Genomic DNA, 19,840 nt, shown 5'->3' on the forward strand with positions numbered 1-19,840 from the left:
CAGTTAGTTCTACTCATTATCAGAAAATAGATACAGAATGAAGGACATCATTGAGTATTTTTCAGTATGGTTATTCTGTGCACTATTTGCATACACAAATTTACAAACAACAGCAATATAGAAGTTATTTAATATATTCAGATAGACATTAGCCTAGTGCTGAATCATTTTTAGTGGTATGGGTATTATATACTCACATCCACATATAGGGAAATTTTTCATGAGAAAATGTTGCGGGTTGGATTAAGGGGAAATAACACTGTTGAGAAATGCTCAGAATCAATATCATTAATCCATGTGGTTCTTTAACCAGTTAATGTATTTGGATACCCTTGTATAAACTCCATAGCTGCCTTTAACAGCACAACCCTTCCCCCAGCTGACAATCCCAGTTAGAAACCAAGTGTCCTTGTACTTTGTGGCATGAGGTCCGCCACTGTCACCCTTGCAAGAGTCTTTAGTGCCGCTCAGATCTCCTGCACAGAACATATTCTCGGTAATATTTAAATCAGTCTCCTTTTCACATTCTTGGGTCTTCACACGTGGCAAATCAACTCTCATCAGAATAGAGGAAGTAGCACCTCCATCTAACAGGCGACCCCATCCGCTCACCGTGGAGAACTTAATGGAGGACAGCTCATACACCGCAAACTGTTTCTCAGGCAGGCATATTGGTACCACGTAATCGGTGAGGTTCATAGCTGTTTCCAGTCTTAGCAGGGCAATATCATTATTAACTTGCCCGATCTTGTATTCTTCATGAATGATCATCCTGGTAATTCCACTTTCTTGTTCATGTTTTTCATCCAAATGTATTGCGTGTTCACCTGGAAAATGATTAATCCCAGATAATGTCAGTCAGTTCCTTGATTCCTCAGATGTTTTATGTTTTGGAAATAGGAGATTTCTAGACTCACATTTCTAACAGACACTCTTCTACTATCAAAGTCTGTAGTCTTTTTTCTTTTAATTTGTCTTGACTTTTTTTTTTTTTTTGGCAATCTGGATTGTCAGGCCTGTTACACAGAATCACAGAATGGTTGAGATTTCTAGAGATCATCTTGTCTAACACCCCTGCTCAAGCAGGGTAACCTAGAGCACTTTGCCTAGGATCCTGTCAGATGGCTGCTCCAAGGCCGGAGACTTCACTGCCTCCCTGGGCAACCTCTTCCAGTGCTCTGTTGCCCTTACAGTAAATAAGTTTTTCCTCATGTTTGTATGGAATTTCCTGTGTTTCAGTTGGTCTTTGTTGCCTTTCATCCTGTTGCTGGACACCAGTGAAAAGAGTCTGCCCCCACCCTCTTGACACCCCCCGCTTTGGATACTTATACACATCTTTAAGATAGCCCCACTCAGTCTTCTCTTCCCCATGCTGAACAGGCCCAGCTCTCTCAGTCTTTCCTTATAGGAGAGATGCTCCAACCCCTTAATCATTTTAGTGGACCATTGCTGGACCCACTCCTTGTTTCTTTCTTACTGAGGAGCCCAGAAGTGGACACATGCTCCAGATGTGCCCTCACCAAAGCTGAGTAGGGGGGAAGGAGGATCACCCCTCTAACCTACTGTCAATTCTCTTTCTAATGCACCCCAGGATTTCACTGGCCTTCTTGGCCTCAAGGACATATTGCCGGCTCGCAGTTAAAATGTTGTCCACCAGGCTTGCCAGGTCTTTCTCTGCAGAGCTGCTTTCCTGCAGGTCGGCCCCCAGCCTGCACTGGTGCCTGGGGTTATTCCTCCCTAGGGGCAGGACCCTGCACTTGCCTTTGTTGAACTTCAAGAGGTTCCTCTCTGCCGAACTCTCCAGACTCAATCACAGTAGGAGTAACTGGTGTAAATTGGTAGCAATCCATCAGTAATCAAACTGATTACTGCATACTAAAGTGGAAGCTTGAAAATATGAGGAAAGATACATACCCAGCCTCACCCGAATCTCTGTCTCACGGACATGGTCCAAACAGTGAGCTGCAGTGACCACCCACTCAGGGGAAAGCAAGGTACCTCCACACTTTTCTTTCTGATTATGTATTATAAGGGCCTGACAACACAAAACAGAGTGATATATTACTCGAAGGTGTTTGTCTTGAATCTCAGTAGTGTCAGGTTTTATGCTGCTTCTTTCTGTCATTTTATACAACTCTATTTGAAATACTGACCAGATTGTTTAGGAAACTTAGGAGTGGGGAGACTTCCCACTGAGATTTTCTCCACCTTACATTATGGACACTTCTTATTATGGCCAAAAGTACAGCTCTGCAAGCTTCAACTAAAATTCTTGCTGACAGTAAGCTTAAGGATTAAGGGAAGATATAGGAGGCTGAATTACTACCCCACTCCTATGAAGGCAGACACTCCAGAACAAGGCTAAGATGCATAGTTGGAATAAGTGGGTCTGCTTCCTACAGGTAAGGAGGAAATTTGGCTGTCCAGACATGGCACTTTTTATGGGCTTTAAAATAATAGATTTAAAGTAATGAATTTGACATAATTGTGGCAGAAGAAAAAAAAATGTGATAAAGAATCTTGAAGACTCACTTGCCATGGACATTCACCTGGAGGACAGATGAAACCACCTACTATTCTCCCTTCTGCAGTTGCATTTTTTTTTGCCAACACTGGTATTTTTCCACATGGATATTTCACTGAAAAATATATCAACTACAATTTTATTGCAATGAATTCACAGAAACATTTGTAAGACTATTTCCTATTAAATATCTCCAATAAAGTTATGCTAGCTGAAAAGCCAGTCTCTAGTCTGAAGCATAGGTTCTCACAAATAATTTCAAAAGTTCAGCAGGTAAGTACTTTTTTTGTTTGAAAACAGCCTCAAATGGTTTTACAAAGAGAACACAGACCCATAGATTATCATCCCAGGATCCCAGGATGGTTAAGGTTGGAAGGGACCTCTAGAGACCACCTAGTCCAAACCCCCTGCTCCAGCAGGGACACCTAGAGCACGTGGCACAGGGTGGCATCCAGGCGGGTTTGGAAGATCTCCAGAGAAGGAGACTCCACAACCTCTCTAGGCAGCCTATTCCAGGGCTCTGTCACCCTCAGAGGAAAGAAGTTCTTCCTCACATGGAGATGGAACTTCCTGTGTTTTATTTTGTACCCATTACCCCTTGTCCTGTCATTGGCCACCACTGGGAAGAGTTTGACCCCATCCTCCCTACATTCTCCCCTCAGGTATTTTATACATGTTGATCAGATCCCCTCTCAATCTTCTCTTCTCCATACTAAACAGGTCCAGCTCCCTTAGTCTTTCCTCATACTCAATGCAATGCATACTCAATACAATATCATGGACATATATATACATGTATCATAGGAGCTGGAAATGATATATCTTTTTAAAGTGTATGTCAACACCCTGTGGAAGACAAGAAGCTTGAGAGGAGAGGTGACTCTATCACACCTTGCAGTCTACCTGTTTTCAATGACCCTCATGCTTTAATTCAGTTGTACTTAGTGCACAATACCCCTGCTGGGGTGAGAGACAGGCATGAGTGTGAGACCCTCAGCTTGTTATCCCTTGTTGGAGTGCACCTGAAAAATCTCCTAAGAATAGACACTGTGACTTCTGGTATGTCTCCTGGCAGACTGCAACTCTATTGCTTGGGTCCAGCCCATCCTTCCAGATTGCATATCTCAGTCTAAGGTCCTATTTCAGCTTGAGCAATCATGTGACTGCATGGACATGTGACAGTAAGTGAGTCATGTCTTAAGGATCAAATCTGCCCCTGATTTTGCAGAGGAAGTTTTGATGTTTTCAGTACATCATTAACCCCTCAGAATAGGGGTTCCTTTAAAGAAGAGGAGGGTCTGCCTTTAGCTTCTGCATGCCATTAGGCTCTGTAATCTCAATCACCTGAGCTGATGCAAAGAAAGCATCAACCCTCAACAGGTACGGGCAGGGTATAGAACAGCCAGACTAACTCTTTTAGTGGCAGTCTGTGAAAGACCAGAAAAGACTTAACCCATAACGTTATTTCTGTTGCTATCTTCAGGACAACACGAGTTTAAGCATTGAAAGAGTGTGAGCACATTGTGTGAAGGGGCACTTTTAGACAGTTTTGTTTTCTTGGAACACACAGTCAGTGTTACAGATATTTTGGTCCCCAAGAAGCAACAAATACATATTCCTTTTTATATGCAGAGGAAGATATGATTTAAAGGTTGGGAGAATCCTGACTTCTCTGTTCAGAGCTTTTAACAACAGCAGGTTCCCCATCACACAGTATTGCAGAACTTGCTAATAAGGGATAAGCACATTCCTAGACAATTATTTTCTAATGAAATTGTTGTTGAGAGCTACATTGTCATTATTGGTTCTCCACATGAGTGCTCCTCTGAGGTGTGCACTGGGGTGTTACCCCTTCAGAATCAGTTCTTTAGATGTGAACACATGTCCCCTGCAGCTCTGTCCATTATGTTCGCATCCCCAGGGTCTCTTTTTCCCTACTAATGAAGTAATTGAGGTAGGCATCTGCAACAGAGTCAGAAGCCAGCTTATGTATTGGAAAAGTAATTAACTTGCACTAATGAAGTCCCAGTTGAAATTTACCTCGTCAGCTGAATGAAAGAAAAATCTAGCCATACTATCTAGAGGAATATCAATAGTTAAGAGTTTATTGGTCCTACCGATGTTCAGAAAATAATAATAAAAAAAAGTGTAATTAATGTTCTTTGGTTTTAATAAGCCTCTTCCTCTCTTGATGTTTGTGTTGAAATAAATACCACAATAAAATCCATATTCACAGGTTCACATTGATTGGAAACCCAATAGTGAAACAGTGTTGCCTGTGAAATATTTTACCATAACAAGGTTGCACTAAAACAGAAGGAGGATTTGGAGGCCAAAAGTCCCCTCCACTCATTGGAACTTCCCAGCCTGACCCCCTCAAATCCCTGAGTCCTGCTGGTCTGCTTTATTTAGACAGCCTGGCTGCAGTACTTCACTGCTCAGCTATTCTCTGCTAGAGCAGTGGTGAGAGCATTCTCCAAAGAGGAGGTGGGATTCAGTTTGCTTCTCAGTCCTAGGGGTGGGATGACCAAACTCAAATTTCCAATGTCCCAGTAGAGTGGGCTTCTGGGGCCAGGAACAATGGGATCCAAAGGGCATCATTAGCTGGGGAACAGATCACTCACTTGAGAAGACATCCTGGAGTCTGGTCTCTTTGCTATGAATCCTCTCAGGCTGAACAAATCCAGCTGTCTTAATTCCTGAGTCCTAATTTCTTTAGTATAATGCCCCGAAATTGGGAAGTACTTCTTCCCCAAATACGTCTTATACTTTGTGATTTCAATAAAAAATGGGTGGTCCTGTTCAGTCATTTGAAAGAAGAGCTGCTGGGGTTCCCAGCGTGGGGCCCTGAGGGCACTGCACGACCCACCCACAGACCCACCTCTGCACATAAGTCAAACTCAGTGTTTCCCACGGTCTCTTTTGAGGTGTCTGGCTTTCACCAGAAGCCCAAACCTACTGCTCTGAAGAAAAGGAAGGGAACGGATGTCTAAGGATGACATTTTGCAGCTCCTAGGGTGTTGGAAACTTTCCTTTTAGGGAGGTGGGTTAGATTTAGAACCAGGCTCATAACATCATACCTCGGGGAAGGCAGGACACGCCATCATTCGCTAAAGTGTAATCATCTGCGCAGAAGCACACTCGTTTGCCAGCCAGCCCATCAGTACAGTACTGCTCACAACCACCGTTGTTGTAAATGCACTTCAGTTGGTCAGCTATAGCTAAATCCGGAGAAAGAGCCTTTATGTTTCTGAAATTTTGGTGCTTAACACAAGTCAATTATAGCTTACAATGCTGGCAAGGAAGCATGGCAGTAAATCAGATTGTCTGTGTACAGTGACTGGGTTAAAGGCTAATTCTGTTTGGCAGAAAGTTGTATAGAAATGGATCATCAGGTGTTAAGGAGAAAAAGACTATACTTAAGAAATATGCACCTAAAAATAAATCTGCATATAAAAATAAGTCTGCATATAATGCCGTACCTGAGCTACAGCAGTAGCCTAGTATACTTCCCAAAGAATAGGAGTGTAGTAATTGTATGGTAACCATCATAATCTTTAACTGTGGAAAATACATATATCTATTTTGTATTTGGTACAAGAATGCTCTGGGAATATAACTGAAAAAAATCACGTGATAAGAGAACTTCTTTTCTGTGAAAAAGCAATCCTCCTCCTCCCTCAGACAGTTCACAAAAGTCATTTGTTTTACCAGATCCCCATAGAGTAGTAATTATTTTACTATGCAGTGCAAAACCTGCACCAACTGCATTGACCTGATTGTCAGCTGTTTACATCTACCATAAAACACTGGTAGTGTTTTATGAGAGTGGTAATAGTAGTTGTCATTGCTGGAATGATGCACAGTAATAATGCTACTGCTACTGCTTATCCCAATGACTTGCATTTGAATGAATGATGACATTTTTACTTTGTTAAGCTTTGCCATATCTAACCTTTTTCACAGTTTTTGCCCTCATATTTCTCGGGACAGCGGCAAACATAATCCTGAAATTGATCATCACAACTCCCACCGTTCTGACAGGGATTGGAGGCACACTGGTTAGGGTCTGTAAAACATTCAGCATTAATCCAGGTCGCATGAAGAATTGCAGCAGTGGGAGCGTTTTTGTAAGATGTGGAATTCTCATACCAGAATAGACGTGCCAGAATTCTGCCTGGGAAAAAAAAAAAAAAGATACAAAATTTAATTAAACAAAAAAAGAAAATCAGATTAAATGCTACACCCTTGTCATAGAGGGTGTATTACTGGCAGCCACAGAGATGCCCCTATTAAGCAGGATGTCCATAAAATATTCTACCTAATTTTCATGTATGAAGAGAGATGGGCGCTTTGTAACATACACAAATGGATTCCCATCAATAACTTCCCTATGGTTTGTGTGAGTTTGACTGGTTAGGTCTGTCTGGAAAACAAACACATTGCATCATAAAGTGTCTAAGATATTGTTGGCTCTGGAATTATTGTGGGGGGTGGGGGCAATGAGATGACTTAGAGAAAATCTCCTTTCCAACCATCCCTCAAACTGGTACTGCCTCATGGGGTCCATGCAGCGTGCCTTCCGCCAGCCCACACTGCTGCGGTGGGCTCTTCTGGATATTTGAGGGAGAGATCCAAACAGAAGGCCACAAAGTGCATTTCGGCTTTCATGTTTTCAAGTGCCAAAGTACACTTCTAAGTACATCCTTGAAAAATGGGGAATTGTGAAGTAAAGTCCATCAGACTGCGAGCGCTTACCCAGCACTGCGCTACTTACTGTCCTTTCATTGTCGTGGTAAATTTCTCTTGCTTCCTCAAAAGAACAGTTTTCTTCCATGCATTCGCGCTCTAGGGACCCCAGTTTTATCTCTTCGAAGAAGCTATTGGCTCTTCTTTGCCTTTGCAGAACACTGGTTGCATCTTCCGGCTTTAAAAAGACTGAAAAACAGTCTGTTTGCCAGATATCTTCACTTGCCAGAAAGAAAGGATAGCATGAAAGGTTTCTTCTGACAGCTTCTCTGATATCCAGGCTTTTTAGGAGAAGTTGTAGAATTAGACACATTGAACAGATTTCCACTACCTGTCATTCACCACCTCCTTTTGTTGACAAGGTGGCAATGACAGGTAAAGTGACAGCACATGGATTTTACAGAGCCAGAAATAAAGGGAAGTGTTATCATCTGCAATACACCAAGTACTGTCATACTTTATATGGCAGGTCTAAACATAGACAGATAGATAGAATTTCTTTCAATGCCAGCAGCTGAACAGCACTTCATGAAGTGCTGACCTATGTGGCGACAGCTGATTTTCCTGTACTCAATACAATCATTTGGCCCCAGGTGGACCAAAGGCACCCCAAAATCTCCAGTGCTCCATTTGTCACTGGTTTTTATCTCAAACCCTTCACTCCTTGGACCTGCAGAAGGAATTTATGAGACCATTAGCAGACTACAGGTTATTTTTATTTTTCATAGTACATATTTTTCACACATCTCTGATATGTACATCACAGTACATATGAGGCCTGGACAATGCCCTTTGCATTGCCTAATGGAGCCTGCATATGGCTCCTAACTTCTGCTAGCACCATAGACCACAGCTATGGGGATCTTACCCCTGTGAGTCTCTGCCATGCTTCAAACAGACATTGGGAACACAAATTGGGTGGCAAATGTCATCTGAGGTCACTTCACAGAGTTATTCAAGCTTCCAACAAATGTAAATGTCTATTTAAAGACTTAATAGCCTTATAGCATGATGGCTGACCTCTTCCTAAGCTCCCTGATGATATCATCAGCTATACCCTCCTGATAAAATGCAGAATAATAAGCTGTGAGTCTCGGTGCTGTGGTGTATTTTTGCCCCATACACTACACTGTGTGAGAAGTGATTAATTTTTGCAGTGTGTTCCTCCATGCCACTAGGCAATTCTGAAGCTTTGTGATGGAAGTTTAAATCTCAGCACTTCTAACTTCCACTTGGGACTGTGGGTAGATTTGGAGAGTAAGGTTGATGTATATCCCTTGCCTTTCCTCCAGGACATTCTCCACTATGTGACTCCTGAAAAAGAAACGGTTGCCTACTACGTGCCCGAAAGGCTCTGAGGTAGTTTCTGAAGGACAAAACAGAAAAACTGTGGGTGTTTGTGGAGACTCATATCTGTCATCACATAAATACCCACAAAAAATAAAGACAGCAGAAAGATTTTAATTTGGTCTAGTGAGTTCTTTGTCTCTAGTCATTTATCTCTGATCATAACATTTGCTGAATTGCATGCAAAACAGCAGTAATTTTCCCTGCATTTTGAAGTTATTTGAAGGAATATAGTATTGTGTGGTGCATCTAATTTGTCACAGGATGCTTCATAAGACTTTTTCTATTGTAAGAATGTCATCGGGTTTTTTTTTTTCTTTTGGTCAGGTTGTATGCTTTTAATATAGCTCTCTTTAAAGGCTTGTAATTGTAATGTATTGCAAGTATATTACATAGGCACCAGTGCGCATGCACCAGCCCTGACAGGATTTGCATACGTGCTTGGCTTGTGACACCTCCCACCTCTACTTCTCTGTTCTCCACTCATTTAGACTGGAATATTATAGACTTTGTTGTGAGTTTTCAGGTTTTTTTTTCCCAGCTTTGCCCCAGTCAATGACTAACTGAGAGTCTAAAAGCCCTTGGTCCCCTCTGTTAATCTGGGAGGTGATTTTTCAGACATGTACTGAGGCTACCAAAAAGCTAACACCCCACTTCAGTCTACTGCTGTGGAAGCACAGTGGGTCCCTTAGTTTCTCATGAGCTTCTCTGCTTTGAAAAATGCCACAGGTGAACATGAAATAACAATAAATCAAAATTCCTCTTTCATCTAGTGGGTAGGCAGCTGATAGTTTACCTGCTCTCTATGCAGTGAGATAACAGATTCACATGGGAATGTAGAAAAGATTTTCCCTGGTTGTCAAAACAAGCACATGAACGGCATCACTGAAAGCAAACAGGAGCCTTTAGCTTACAGACACAACGAGAGGCAGGACAGCCATTTATGTATACTCTTGACTGAAGTTGACTCAAAACTCACAGTAAGAATTGTGCCTGAGTAGCAGAAGAGAGGTCCACTGCCAATAACCATAATTAGAGCCGTAACCTATCACATACCTGCATCCAGAGAAGGAGGAATCAGGAGCGGAAAGCAGAGAAACAAAGTCACGCACTGCCTGGAAACCATGATGACCCCCGCAAGCGTCCCAGTAGCGTATTGACATTTCAGCAAAGACTGTTTGCCCAAAGAGTTGAGCTCCAGATGCTTCGCACTAGAGGAGGGGCCGGCAAGTCATTACAACAGGAAAAGATTCACTGTGGCAATGACAGCTGAGACAAGTGTGTGTGCAAGCCCTGCAATGAGTCCGTTCCACATAAGCCAAGAGCTTGAGTTTGAAGCACTCCTGCCCCTCCTGCCCTGTGCAAAGGTAATGCCGATTGCAAAGTCTTCTGTCACGGGTCTTTATTTACCATCTAACATGTTATTTGATGAGCAATATAAATGTCAAGGATCCAGCATCTCTCTGAATGGTATTAACCTGGTTACACAACCATGCAAGCAGAGAGCAGAGAAACGACAGTAAGATTTAGCTTGACTCAGCAATGAATGTAGAGCTTTGCATTGCTTTGGAGAGTGATCAATCTGCTGATATCTGTCTCTTCCCATATCTCAGTCACCAGCTGAAACTCTGAACTACTGCCTGAATTTCCCTGGAGACAGTAATGAACTAGCAAGAAATACCCTGCACTGCTTTGCTATGCTTTTGCTGTAGGACCTATGCACAAGTTCTACCAGCTAGAAGAGATGCTAAGGCAATCCGCACTGTGCTCCCTTAATTGTGATAGGGGTCTGAGGGGCCAATCTGCAGACAATGTTTGATCGGAAAACTAAGCTGATTTAATAGATCCTCTGATTAAGTAGAAATCAGTTAATGGTGCCAGACTAGAGAGCTGAAAACACTCTTAGGAAAATATTTACTTAAGATAGCAGAGAGGTAAAGAGCATGTTTGCCTTCCTTTGAGAAGTGAGGCATTCCCAAATGGCTTGAGCGTTTTCCAGGCAGTTCTCCCCTTTGTAAGCATGAAGGTGGGGGGTGAGAGGGAGGATCATTTCTGCACGTGAACACTAGAGCAAAGAAAAGCAACAGCTGCTTTTTTACTTTGTGGCCATTGCTCAGCTAAACTTCCTGCAGAAGCAATGATTGATTAGGAAGGCCAGGATTGCAGCTGATCTTTGCAGGCATTCCTGTTATTTAGTGGCAGTGTACATAGCTGGATATCCGGCTTCAAAATCCATTTCCCAAAGGAGGCATTCGGGCGCTTCTCTGAATCCCAGCCTGGCTCATTCCCAGCAGCTCAGTTCCTGGGATTTCAGCCACGAGCAGCAGCTCCAGTCCCAGGGCAGAGGAAGGAAGCCAGTTACGGGTTATAAAAAAGGAGCTGGAGTAGCCCCTAGCTGTCTCCACCTCTCCGTTTTGGGAATAGCCTCTGTACCTCATAGCCTGCACACGGTGCTTGTTCCTCTCCACAGCCAGCTTCAGTCTCTGTGTGGTCACAGGAGAGGAAAACACTGAAGGAAGGAAAAAAGGCTGAGACCTTGCAGGGAAGCAGGCAGGGAAGAGCTTTGTGTCCAGGCGAGGAAGAGAGGAGAAATGACACTGGAGATGTGCCTGCACTGGGACAGAAGGAAAAACTGAAGATACCTTCACTTGAAAAACTGAAGTTATATTCCCTTACCTGCAACAACTAATTTGAAATTGTGAGGACATATTCATCTTACAAATATCTAAGCTATTTTTGTTGGAGCTGCTAGAGGATTTCTCTTTTTGTCTGATCTTTTGCGGGGAAAGCTCTCTCTTCTGCCTATTTGAATGAGTCCCTATCTACCATCTAGCAAATCAGAGCACAAGGCCATGCTTCTCGTGCTTGGGACAGCCTGAGTTTATACCTACTACCTCTCCTTGCAGCATTTTTCTTAAGCTGCTCTTTTAACTAGCCCTGCAAGAAATGATGGCACACACAGAAAAAAGCTTCAAATTTGGACGTTATCATTGAGAATCACCTGGAACATTTTTTCAATACCGCTTTTAGATCAGTGGCTAAATCTTCATACAAGCTTTCCCAAAAGGGCATATCTAGGTGGATATCTCCCAGTGCACTGCCAGAGAGCTTGGAGTAGTGCCTACTCCACAACAGCACCAACACTCTACATGTTGGCATCACGTCCTTGGTGTGTCTGCTCTCTGCAAAGTTCACAGGTTCTGTGTGTCCTTTATGGCTGGTGCAATATCTCCCCTCTGTTGGCTCTGCTTAAACCTGAAAGATTCAGCTTTTATTGCTTGCAGATTTTATTTTTGCTTGCAGATTTTTTTTTATTTTAGAGCCTAGAGAGAAGCCCAAGTGCTGGGAGCAACAGTCAGATAATTCTGTATTCCAAGAAAAAATAATGTGCTTAGATTTCGTGAGGAAGGCCCAAGATAACCATGCCTATGAGAAGAGTCACTAGGAATTCAGCAGTCCCGGGACTTCAGCTCTCAAGGTACATTCGTGCACTATTAGCCTTGCCTTGATTTTCTACCCCCATCTGTAGGCTGCGGCTGGTACTGGCAATAGTGCTCTGAATGAGAGCAAGGCAGCCGAGCAAGTACACTCTTATACTCAGTTTTTCTTTTATATAGGGCTCTCGTTGCTGTAGGGACTGAATTTCCATGGGGCACCATGGCCTGTGTCCAAAGGACTCTGAGCCGAGAGAAGCTGGGGGCACTTCTCCTGTTTTGACTTTCCCTGGCCGCTCTGGCCATGACTTGGACTCTTGATTAGAAAACCTGAGGGGCTTGGTCTTCCTGCTACACTGGGTATGGAAATGCTGCCAGCTTTTCTTGCAGCCTGCTTTTCCTAAACACCATGCTGCTTTTTTTGTTCAGGCTTTGTGTACACACTACATTGCCCCAAGATACTAAAAAGAAGGCTTTGGCATTGGCTGGGGACACGTCACTATGAATATCCCTTGGAACTAGCAAAATGATTGGAGCCCATCAATATTTGAGGCTGCTTCTTTTTTTGCTTGTGTATGACTAGATATTTAGAGCTAACCACTTGCAGTAGAGCATGAGCAGCCAAGGGAGAACCTAGAGGATGAAACAGCTGCCCCAGCATCTCTCAGGTGCAGAAAGAGCCCCCCTGCCCATGCTGTGGGTCACAACTCTGTGCTCTCCCACCCTGCAGCCTCCCTGCTGCCTTTTGAGGGTGGCCCTTTACGCAGTGCTGCTGGCAATAAACGGACTTTCTGGCCCCAAGACCAAGTTCTGGCCTTGGTTCTCATCAACCCTGGGGGGTGCTCCAGGGGAAACCTGCCTGGGGAACAGGAGATGATCGAGCTGCTTCCTTGGGCTGCCAGGGGCTAGTGCTAGTGAAGAAGCAGGACAGGAATACACAGCTCAACTCACAGCAGCTCTTTCAGTCACTGAGGCTCAGCATTTTCATCATTCAAACACCTTTCGTGCCCTGTACGCCTCACACCACTGCACTCACCAGTCCCATGTGTGTGCCTCAAAAAACAAAACAAAACAAAAAACCCAAAGCCATCAGCTCTGTGTTCTCCCTCTTTCCCACCTCGTGATCTTTGGCCGCTGCGCTACAGCCCTTCTTCCCGCGGCACCGTGCCAGCACGAGGACTGGTGCTACGGTGCCTGGCCATGGTGTGACACAGCCCACAGCCAGGCGGGCGCAGAGCGCCAGCACTTACACACCTGGCCTGTTCAGCATTGCAGAAAACCATCAGTCAAAGGAGCAAGAGCCATCAAGCAAATCAGCAGTTGACTTGGAAGATGATACTGTTTATCTCCCTGAGTGTATTATTAGATAATGTGTTATTAGAAACAAGTTAGCTCCTGCAGCAAACAGCCCACAGCTGTCTCTTCAGCTGGAGGACCTGTAAAGAAGGGGCAGCTGCTTTTCTGCTTGCCAAAGAGCTCATCCACCTAGGCAGCAAGGAAAAGGGGAAGGAAACACAGATCCCTGAGCAAGAACCAGGCAATTGGGTAAGTCTCTCCTCTCCCTGTGGCAGAGAGGGCAACATCCCAAACCCCAGAGGAGTTTAGCTATCCTTCTCCATGCTTAGTCTCTACTCCCTGATTCTTTCCTGAGGGGCAGACACCAGCCCTGCACACAGCACTGCGGCTGGGGGCAAACCAAGCATCTCTCCTAAGAAAGATACTACTTTTATGGAAAAAGGGAATATCTAGAAAGGAGTGACAAGTGAAAAAAGATAGGACAAGAAGAGTTGAGAGACGGAGAGAAATCAGGAGTTGGTGGCCAGTGAAGCTCTCCAGAAGACAAGCGAGAAATGCTTGTGTCCAAGACATGGGAGGAGGAAAAAAAAAAAAGACAGGCAAGTGCAAGCATCCCTGAGGGACAAGGCAAGCTTGCACTGTGTTCTGTGCCTCTGCTCTTAGATGGAGAATGGCAGCTACAAAGGCAGCACAACTAACACAGATGAGAACAAACTGGAGGAAGTGGTCAGGCTGGGCCTGGCAGATCTACCAGACAGATGCAGTTTGCAGCCAGAGCAGGGTAAGCACAGTCACAAACCCAAGCATTCGGGGCAAACTCAATGCTAGTGACTTGTGGGAGGACTTAAAAACCTCAAATATTTGATAAAAATCAGTTTATACCAAATTCTTAAGGACAAGAGGCTCTTATTGTGCTCAAATTGAGTATTCCAGGTTGGATAACTTCCCTGTACCAGACCAACGTGGCATGTACCCACACAAAGCAAATTCTAAGGAGACATGTCATTTGGGGACTTCCATGAACTGCATTATAGAACTGTGTTCAGACCAACGCTTCCATATAAGGCATAGAAGTCGAATGGAAAACCCTGTCATCTTCAGAAAATGGAGGTAAAAGACGTAAGGTCCCATGTCCTCAGTTTAGCTCCCAGACTACGTTGGGACAGTGTGGAGAAGGCCTTAGCATGCCAACTAGCAAACTGCTTTGTGTGTCCAAGAAATAATAGGCTCCAGCTTCGACCCAATTAACAAGGATATAAAAAACATGAGATGAATCTCCAGTGTTTGTGATATGAAATAAGTTAAAAAGAAACCTGTTATCATTAGAAGCGTTTAGAAAACAGTTTACTTTCCACTAGGGTAAATCCGAGCTGTGATTCTTTTATTGTTTTTCTGCAGTAATTATGATGTAGCTCAGGACAGTTGAATTTCCTAGTTGGGAACAGCTAGATTTCCTAGCTGTGCTCAGGACAGTGGACTTCCTCCAGCTAAGGGAGATAGCTGTTAGGTTAACAAGAGTAAATAAAAGCACCCGAAACCCTGAAACAGCTCAGCTGCGCTCCCTGATTACACAGTCATCAGCTCAGCCCAAATCACTCCTGTGAAGTGTGAAATTCCCTTCCTTCCAAGGCATTATGATCCTTAAAGCCATTAACCCCTGAACATGCAACTACTTCACTGTTCAGACGCTGCAAGAGCGAACCGATTTCTCCCTTCTTACCCCTCTCCCAGCCACAGACCTCTGCCTCCTGCCAAGGCCCCCGAGCACAAGTGTGTGCACTAGGGCAATCCCGGCCTACAGGGCTCCCTGGAGAGCAGGCCAAAGGCTTGAAGTCTTTGAAGAACTGGACACAGGACTCGATCCAATTATCTGGCACCCGCTCACATTTTATATCTTCAGCCTGCAGACATGTTTTAATTCCCTAGATTTGCAACCCGCCCCCCCCCCCCCAAAATGAACCAGGATCACAAAGGTAAAACAGAGTTTTTCTGAGATGGTCCAAAAGGAACACGCAAACACACAGACTCTGCCAACCACAACACTTTCTAGGCTCCCAAGAGCTAGACAGAACTGATCTGCTGCTTCATGTATTTTCATAGAACCCTCAGCAGAAGCTTTTAAGACCATGAGACAAAATGAAACAGGGAGCATGTCTATAGAGAAGGAATTCAGCAAGAAGTGCTGAAATTTATTCAAATTTTCATAGGTACAACAGAGACCTCTGACTTGGAGATTCTAATTCACAACAGCAGTAGAAAAGGAAATGGTGAAATGAGTTGTATTAAAGTGCAATGATATGTATAAGATCATTGAAATAACAGAAATGAGGCTGTAAAGAAATGAAAGGACAGCCTCATCCTACCAATGACAGCAATATATAAGTAAATTATGTTACAGATAATTTACAAAATAACTTACAAAGACAACAAACTGAATCTCTGCACATCGCCATTTCATTATTAAATATCAGACTAAACATTCCTGGCCAGCAAAGTATTATATGGGATAACTGAGAAAAGATCAGAGGATTTCTGTGTTGGAAAGATGCCTGAAATAAAACCCTGATCAGTCTTTATATTGCAGTATTGCAAGAAACTTAAGTATTTTTGAATTGTAAAGTGACACATTCAGCAGCATAAGACTATAAATACATCTTTTACATTGATACATTATATCTACACACATATACATATCTACACACACATATATATGCTTATATATGTGTACATACAAGTGTTTCAGTTTGTATTGACCACAGTCGGCTACATTTTGCTTGCATCTGGGACAGGATTACTTTTACAAATCAGGAGCAAGATGATTCTCTAGAGGGTTTCTCCTTTTCCTTCTCTTTTTAAATTTTCTAAACTGCAGCCTCTAAAAATCTCAATTTCTGGAGAAATGGACCGCCATTAGAGGGTCTGATAATTAAGATATGTTCTTGTTGACATAGTTTGCCATTACTTACTGCTTTTGAAAAATGAAGCTCTTCCATATTATTTTAAATAATATGATATATGAGACGGGTTAAAACACTTTCAGGTAAGTAAAAATACTTGCTGGATGGCAAGGAGTGGACACAGTTTTCCATGCATGACAAGCACAAGTTTCTGTACTATTTGTAAGAATGAAGTGCAAAGAACACCTGACAACCTTAAAATTTACATCATTGGCTTAAACATAGCTTGAAAAAAATGGCAAGTTTAAGATTTTTCTTTAAAAAAGTTAAATTTGTCTATAGGGCAAATCTGATCTTCTTTAACATTTTTCTGCTCTTCTTTCCTTTAATAGAAAAATTATGTGATTTGCTTTTGTTTTTGACTAAGCATGCCACAAAACTATTGACTAAAGAGTGACATTTTTACCCCCCTGGAGGTTTGTATGAATGAAGGTTCTTGACCCATAGTGCAAATGCAATGGTTTTCTTGGCCTGCAACTACATGCTAAATGATAGAACAGAAAGTAACCATGCAATTGCAGATTATTATTATTAAATTTAGTAAATACATTTTTGTGTTTCATCGTGCACTTGCATTAAAAACGAAGAGAAACTACTAAATTGCCAAGGGTATGTAAACATAGTGATACTGGTAAGGAATTTGATTGGGAGGTCGTCAAAATGCCTCAGAAAACAGCTATCTCACTGCACACAGAAAAAGTCTGAAAAGACAAAACAGTGTTTTCTTTTGAGGCTGTTGTGGTCAGTGAATTGGTCATTTCTGCATCACAGCTTCTAGGAAGTATTTTACTGCAGAAAAAGTCTCCTGAAGACCCAAAAGAAATGGTTGAGCCAAGCTTCCTTCCTTGTTGCTGAGGAGTCCCATTCAGTGCACTGACCCAGGAACATCCTTGGAAAAGGGGATTTTGGGAGGAGAAATTGTAAACTTGGGTTTATGTTCCCTATACCTATCCTGTACAGTGATTGCTAATTTATTCATTTACAATAAGGAATTAGCACTGAACACATTTTGTCACCTCACATTCAGATTCTGGCTGTAATGAAATTATACACTTCTGTAGAAACCTGATTGCATATCTATGAGTAAACGTGTTTGATGCTAGCAACTCTGGAGCTTCAGACTTCAGAGCAGAAGCCTCTTCAAGACCTAATTTCAAATCTTTAACTTTTATTTACAACTTCACATTCCATGTACTTTTCATTGGAATCTTCTGTGAGACCCTCTAAAAGACACTAATGAAAGTACACAGGGTCAGCAACACAAAGCAGTTGCTCTCCACTAGAGTGGAGCATTCAGGATTCTGCACAAGATGACAAATTCCACATTTCCATCTTCCCTGGAGGTGGGATGAAAAGTTAGTGTTAGCCCTTAATGTCCGAGAAGCTGGTGCTGCTGACATTGCAGCTATCACTGCAGCTCGACGATGTGCTCAGAGTGCTGGATGCAGTGCCTGATTCTGGAAAAGGAAAGGAGAAAGGAAAGAAAAAGAGAGATAGAAAAAAAAATACAGTGTAATTATTTTATGCCATAGCTTAAAAAATATGTATTTAAGTAGACATTCATCTCATGAATTATGAATAGCCTACCAGAGCTGCTTAATGATTGAGCTGATTTTGAATTGCCTATGAGCATCAGCAGGTTGTTTGCTGGGATCCAACCTTCTCTACCAGTGCTCAGATTCTTTACATACCTTAAAAAAAAAAAAAAAAAAATAGTAGTCAGACTGCTTCATTTAAAGCCTTTGAAAGCTGGGCCCTCAACACCTGCCTTCCAAACAGTTCTGCAGATAAAAGTTTCCAAACACAAACTTGCATACCAAAGTCCATCCTCCCCTTCTCGAATCAGTTGAACTAGATCCCCACTTCTCACTTTAAATTCTTCAGAAACTCCTTTCTCATAATCAGTCACAACTGTGTATTTGCCAGGAGTCTAAATGCACACAGGGAAAAACAGAAATACATTATTTCTATTCAGTACCCGAACATACGTTATAGCCTTTGTTGTTATGAAAATTATGATACTTAGCACTTCTTGCTCCCTCATCCACACACATGCTCAAGACACTATGTACATACATACTATATACTGAGAACCAGAAAAGCCTTGCTATTCAGTTACACACAAGATTCAGTACATGAATTCTCACACTGTGAGGAATATTCTGTGAAGTCTTTCCATTACATTTCTAGGAAAAAACAAAACCTAAAGAACCATAACATCAGAATGCTGGTGAGGTAGAGAGACTTGCACACATGCATCTTGGTACAACTGAGGCAGTAACTGGACACGTCATTGCTTGACTTCTGTACTGTGCCACAAGCAGCCACAGTCTCACTAATGTGCAGGTGCACAAAGGCCCAGATGTCCCTTCCCAACTCAAAAATATCAGACTTAAGAAAAGAGATTATTTGTCCCACCACAGAAATTGTGCCCAACGAAGGATTTGGGCAAGAAACCTAAATCTAAGGCTTCTCAGATTTCAAAGCAAGAAGCACTTTCCTTCCTGCCAGCTCCAAAAGCATTCCTATATACTTTAATGAAAACATAGAAAAAAAAACTTTCTGGTTACCAGTTTCATATCGCCTCCTCCTCCTTCCTCCTCTGCATCTGAGGAATTCAGCGGATCATCGGCACTAGACCAGCCATCATTTTCTTCAGATGCATCAACAGAATGGGATGTCTTGGCCCAACCTTGGTGAACAAACAGTCAACAGTCAACTTGGTTGCAGTGTGCTACTGACTTGGGGAAAAAGCTCTACTGAAAAGCCCTGCAAGGCTTAACAGAAATAGGAGGGAAACCTTGCATAGGAAGTTATTGCAACCTCTGTGTGAAATTCACAGCTGGCACAAGCTGACCCATTTCCATAGTGCATGGACTTGTGTCAGGAACAGCAGTGCGAATTTGGCGCTTTTTGTTTATGTAGAGAAGAACAGATGGAAAGAACACAAATTCCCAAATGAAAAATGCAGCTTTCCCTCCCCTCTGCCTGTACAATCACAGATAAATGATGGACAGATGCTCTTTTTCTTGGGAAGAGGTAGGGAAGAGGATGAACACACATGGCTATCACGCCAAGCAACCTAATAAGCCTGTTGGAACAAGGGACTGATGAATATTTTCTTATTCAAACTGCTGAACACTTATAGCTGTCAATAAATTCAACAGGAGCAACAGGCACCCTGTACTTAAACTGCGGAGCCAGATTATTTTTCAGGGGTATCCAAGGCTAACAACTTAGTCATGATGAATTCTCTTAGTGTTAAGTCACAGCACCACAAGAACAATCTCCTGCCTGCCAAGTGCCAAATACTTCATCCTGAGAGAGAAAAAGTATTTCACTTATGAGGCTGAATCATATCCAGAGTGTACAAAATCATTCTCCAAATAAAACTGCAGTAATTTTTACTAGGGGGATGCTTTTCATCAAGGTCAGCAGCTACTAATAAACATATCAAGCTCATAATGAAAGAAGTCATCACGGAAAAGATAAATATTTTAAAGTTAAGTTACTATTTGTGCTGAGCCAAAATG

At 42.6% G+C, this 19,840-nt stretch overlaps 2 protein-coding genes across 5 annotated transcripts in view; both read right to left on the bottom strand.

Moving 5' to 3' along the window:
- Positions 1-230: 230 nt before the first annotated feature.
- Positions 231-9,889, bottom strand: F7 (coagulation factor VII). Its single transcript, XM_010225324.2, has 8 exons — positions 9,677-9,889; positions 7,302-7,462; positions 6,677-6,701; positions 6,480-6,593; positions 5,605-5,745; positions 2,533-2,639; positions 1,915-2,035; positions 231-827 (listed from the first exon to the last, which is right to left on the bottom strand). The coding sequence occupies exons 1-8, from the start codon at positions 9,744-9,746 to the stop codon at positions 289-291; spliced, it is 1,278 nt and encodes a 425-aa protein (XP_010223626.2). The 5' UTR covers positions 9,747-9,889; the 3' UTR covers positions 231-288.
- Positions 9,890-17,589: 7,700 nt separating this feature from the next.
- The window catches only part of MCF2L (MCF.2 cell line derived transforming sequence like), a 120,459-nt gene continuing 118,208 nt past the window's right edge, over positions 17,590-19,840 (bottom strand). For all 4 annotated transcript variants that reach the window (XM_088530508.1, XM_088530500.1, XM_088530485.1 and 1 more), the window contains 4 exons: positions 18,878-18,999; positions 18,125-18,237; positions 17,895-17,998; positions 17,590-17,764 (listed from right to left, as the gene is read on the bottom strand). In XM_088530508.1, the coding sequence (XP_088386634.1) occupies positions 17,670-17,764; positions 17,895-17,998; positions 18,125-18,237; positions 18,878-18,999 (434 nt within the window). In that variant the 3' untranslated portion in view covers positions 17,590-17,669. The remainder of the gene's footprint in view (positions 17,765-17,894; positions 17,999-18,124; positions 18,238-18,877; positions 19,000-19,840) is intronic.

The sequence above is a fragment of the Tinamus guttatus genome, unplaced genomic scaffold (assembly GCF_059628265.1).
Source record: "Tinamus guttatus ecotype Peru unplaced genomic scaffold, ASM5962826v1 Tinamus_guttatus_pri_ptg000030l, whole genome shotgun sequence".
In the NCBI taxonomy this organism is placed as follows: domain Eukaryota; kingdom Metazoa; phylum Chordata; class Aves; order Tinamiformes; family Tinamidae; genus Tinamus; species Tinamus guttatus.